Here is a 3,817-nt window from a genome sequence, read left to right as displayed (position 1 = left end):
TCAGGGGCCAGCAGCAGGGACTCGGGGAAAGTCTGTTCACCAGGGCCCCCCTTGGAGTCACCAGGAACAGCGGCCACAAGCTGAGGGAGGATAGGTTTAGGTTAGATATTAGGAAGAACTACTTCACTGTAAGGGTGGCCAGAGCCTGGAATAGGCTTCCCAGAGAGGTGGTGCTCTCACCTTCCCTGGAAATCTTCAAGAGCAGACTGGACAGGCACCTGGCTGGGGTCTTATGACCCCTGCCATCCCCAGTGCTCCTTCCTGCCCATGGCAGGGGGTCGGACTAGATGATCTGTCTAGGTCCCTTCCCACTCAGTGATTCTATGATTCTATGTCATCAGTTTTCCAGCCTGTGTGTCTGCTTGCTGCTTGCCTGTGTCAGACACAGTGAGCCTTGAAGAAACTGTCACAAACAGGCTTTTAGAAATCAATTAACCCTTGCCATTGCCCTGGACCATTGTTCTAATGCATATTACGCTACAAGCTAATTCCCAAAAAGCAAACCTTTAAATACCGTTTCTAGCCAGCATTCTCCACAGCATGGGAAGCGTTGTCAAAGTTCCTTGCCCAAGAGTGGTGTATCTAAAGAAAAGGAGCAACTGGCTCAGCAGGCACAGATCCCATGGTGAAAGCAAGAGAGGCATAGGTAGAGTTCTGTCCTTTTACTTGTATTTAGAGCTCTGGGTGACCCACAAAAAATCTCTTATACCATTGTAAATGAGCGAATTCACTGGGGCCTTAAATGACTTTCGGTCTTGGTGACTGTACCAAAGGACAGATGCAGATTAATGATGTAAAGACAAGATCAATTACAAAGTTTTTGGGCACAGACCTATGAGGGATTTCATTTGCTAGATTTGACCTGTAGCTGTAAAATGACGACTAAGGGTATTATGTACTTTCCAAGAAATACACACAGGTTGGTTGCTGTCCCAAGTCCTGGGAGAACTTGGTTGATGGCCAAACTCCTGACAGCTGATGAAAGGGATGTTTCCCCTGCTTATGTATCAGGGTGAATTTGGAGTACACATGTGAGTCAACTTCAAATAATAAGGCATTTGGCTGCAGAACAGTTTAAAGCTACACATAAATATCCCAAAATGCCTTTGTGGAATGTTTGTATAGCATTTATGCTCTCCTGCAGAGCACTGTAGGGAAATCCTAATGAACAATTCATCTTTTTACTACAATAGCAAACGGGGAAGCACTTGTTTTGTCCTGAAGTTGTCAGTAAGACATCCAATTGGTGAATTTTGGGCAACTGCCTTTCCGCTTTACCTTCTAGCAGTGACCATTCTTGAGTAGAAATATGGCAGCCAACACAAATGGTTTTTGCAGAAATCTACCATAGACTCAGTATTCTGACAGTGGGGGAATTCAGACATAGGCTTAGTTGCCACCGTGAAGAATGCTAATTGCAAGGCCTTCTGTTTTAGACATTTCTGGACATGTCTGTGCCTTCCCACCAGTCCCTGTGACCAAGTTGCTGAACAATAGGGTGATACCCAAAAGCAGAAAGTTTTGGATATCGGACCTTTTCTAAGTGTCCCACCAATCTTCTATGTACCTTACCTCCTAGTTGAATACAGCATCTCCTGGCGAGGGTCAGTACATCTTCCAGATCCCTAGTTTTTGCACTCTACAGCCTGGAGGCTGGTAGAATGTGTAGATCTGCTCAAGAGTGCTCTTAACAGAGGTGCAAGAAATTCTTGATCAGTGTAGGAATGTTTCCATGTAAAAGATGTATCGTGTTAAATGAGAAAGCTATTCTGTATGGTCTTACATTCTTAAACATGCCAAGTTAGAGAGCTGACTTCTCTCTAAGATCGGAATAATACCCTTCTATAGCTCAGGCCTTCTTTTGGACATCTTCCAGGCTGCTTTTTTTTGCCACCTTACTATCAAGATGGTCATTTTGCTTGCCATTGTGTTAGCATATGATTAGTGTGGCCCTGCCTGTCATGAGATGGAGCTGGAGCGGGTTGCTCTGCTCCTTATCTGCATACCAATGTTTGGAGGATCCTAGGTCTTGTGACAAGAACACCCAGCTCCAGTCATGAGTGAGGGGCTAATTAGCATATGTATTGTTTGTGGAGGGTATCTGAAGTACACACACATATTTTACCTTTTTAAGAATTTCCATATATATAGCACAAGTGTTATCAAATTACTAAATTTAATTTCAAGAATATTTTTATTGTACTTTTATTTCTTTTTAGCATCTTGCTTGAAATAGTTTTTGATCTACTGACTTATTTTGATTTCCTGTTTTAAAAACCTACAACTAGATGGCAGAGAGGGAAGGGAATACTTGTAGCACACTTAGTGTATGATGCTATATATAGAGTGCTCCCTTGTATTTTTAATATTTTTATGAAAAAAAAATTAGTGGTTTTAAAAGTTATTCCCTTTCTTGTGTGCAGTTTTGACGATATTCTGTGCCTCGCTGATTCTTCGTCTTTGTCAGATATCACCCTTGATGGCAATCCAATAGCTCAGGAGTCATGGTACAAACACACTGTTCTCCATCATATGATGCAGCTCCGACAGCTAGATATGAAGAGAATCACGGTAGGAACCTTTTACAAAATATTTTCATCTGACTGTATAAACATTGACATTGGCAAATAAGATTTCTGTGTTGTACATATAGAAAAACTTGTACTTAATCTGAAGTAGATGCAACTTGGACATTGCAGTAAATTATAGTTTGTCACGTCTTTCTGTTCCACGTTACACATGAGTGTTTACTCTTTTTGGTGAGCAAAATATTTTAAATGGTTTTCACTACCTATTCTGTATGACCACTGTCATAACAAGTGGTAAAGGATATCAGAGTCACTTGCTTTTGACACTGGACTGGGGTTTTATTTTAAGGGAACTATTATTCCTAAAACTACTGATTTCTTGCTTCATTGTAAAGCTGCTCCATAGAACCTTCCTCATCATAGTCTTTTCTGACTTTTCTATAATTTCAAGTACATGAAATATTACCTTGCAACTGTTACATAGGTGGCACTTCTACTTTAAAGAACAGTCCCTCTTTAATACCTTTCAACTAACTAGTCTCTCCACCTTCCTAAATGTGTCAACCCTATTACATAGCTGTTTTAAAATCAGCATCCTTAAGGATTCATTTTAAGTGTTTACACTTTATTAGCTAGGAGAGCTACAAACTAACTTTTTACTGAAAGCTTAGGGGTTGCATATTCATATGACTTCAGGAGCAGGGGATTTAAGGAAAAAAATCATGTGCCTCATGATCAAATTGAGAGCTGGTAACATTGAATCCAAGCATTCTGGTAATGCAACGTACACTGTCACTAATTCAGTGTCACTAAATGCAAGACTATGTATAAGCTGGTCTTTTTTGTGTTTGTGAGCTTAATTCACATGCTCAGTATGGGTGATTTTTGTCTGACTTCCCTTGATGAATAAAGGGAAGTCAGACAGATCAGATTATAGGGGTTTTTTCCTTCTTCCTTATTCCCATGCCCATTTCACTCTCTTCCTCCTCCCTAGTCTTACTTTGCCTGCAAGAGAACTGTAAAATCTGACTTTTGTCTGAAAAGTACTTGTAGTGGGTTATTACTCCTCCCATGGATCACTGCCTTAATGTGGTGGAGAGTTTTGTGTGCTACTAGTGACCTAGAAAGTGATGCTATCTGGAATTTTGTACCCTTTGTGCTCCTGGTAGGGTCATTTAGGGCTGCAAGGTTAAGAGTGAGGTTCCCAGTTTAATAGAGATCCAAAAATAAAAAATAAAGGGCCTCAATGGCAAAGAAAGTGGATGAAGCAGGAATACTTCTCAATGCAG

At 40.8% G+C, this 3,817-nt stretch overlaps 1 protein-coding gene across 2 annotated transcripts in view; it reads left to right on the top strand.

Moving 5' to 3' along the window:
• The window catches only part of LRRC49 (leucine rich repeat containing 49), a 258,088-nt gene that overhangs the window by 95,010 nt on the left and 159,261 nt on the right, over positions 1–3,817 (top strand). For both annotated transcript variants that reach the window (XR_002095202.1, XM_019504326.1), the window contains exon 10: positions 2,424–2,571. Coding sequence is in view for 1 of the 2 variants with exons in the window: in XM_019504326.1 (XP_019359871.1) it covers positions 2,424–2,571 (148 nt within the window). In the remaining variant the exon portion in view is untranslated. The remainder of the gene's footprint in view (positions 1–2,423; positions 2,572–3,817) is intronic.

The sequence above is a fragment of the Gavialis gangeticus genome, unplaced genomic scaffold (assembly GCF_001723915.1).
Source record: "Gavialis gangeticus isolate Ggan-Ray unplaced genomic scaffold, GavGan_comp1, whole genome shotgun sequence".
Lineage (NCBI taxonomy): Eukaryota > Metazoa > Chordata > Crocodylia > Gavialidae > Gavialis > Gavialis gangeticus.
The sequence above is the reverse complement of the archived record's forward strand: the minus strand, read 5'-3'. Positions and strand labels throughout refer to the sequence as shown.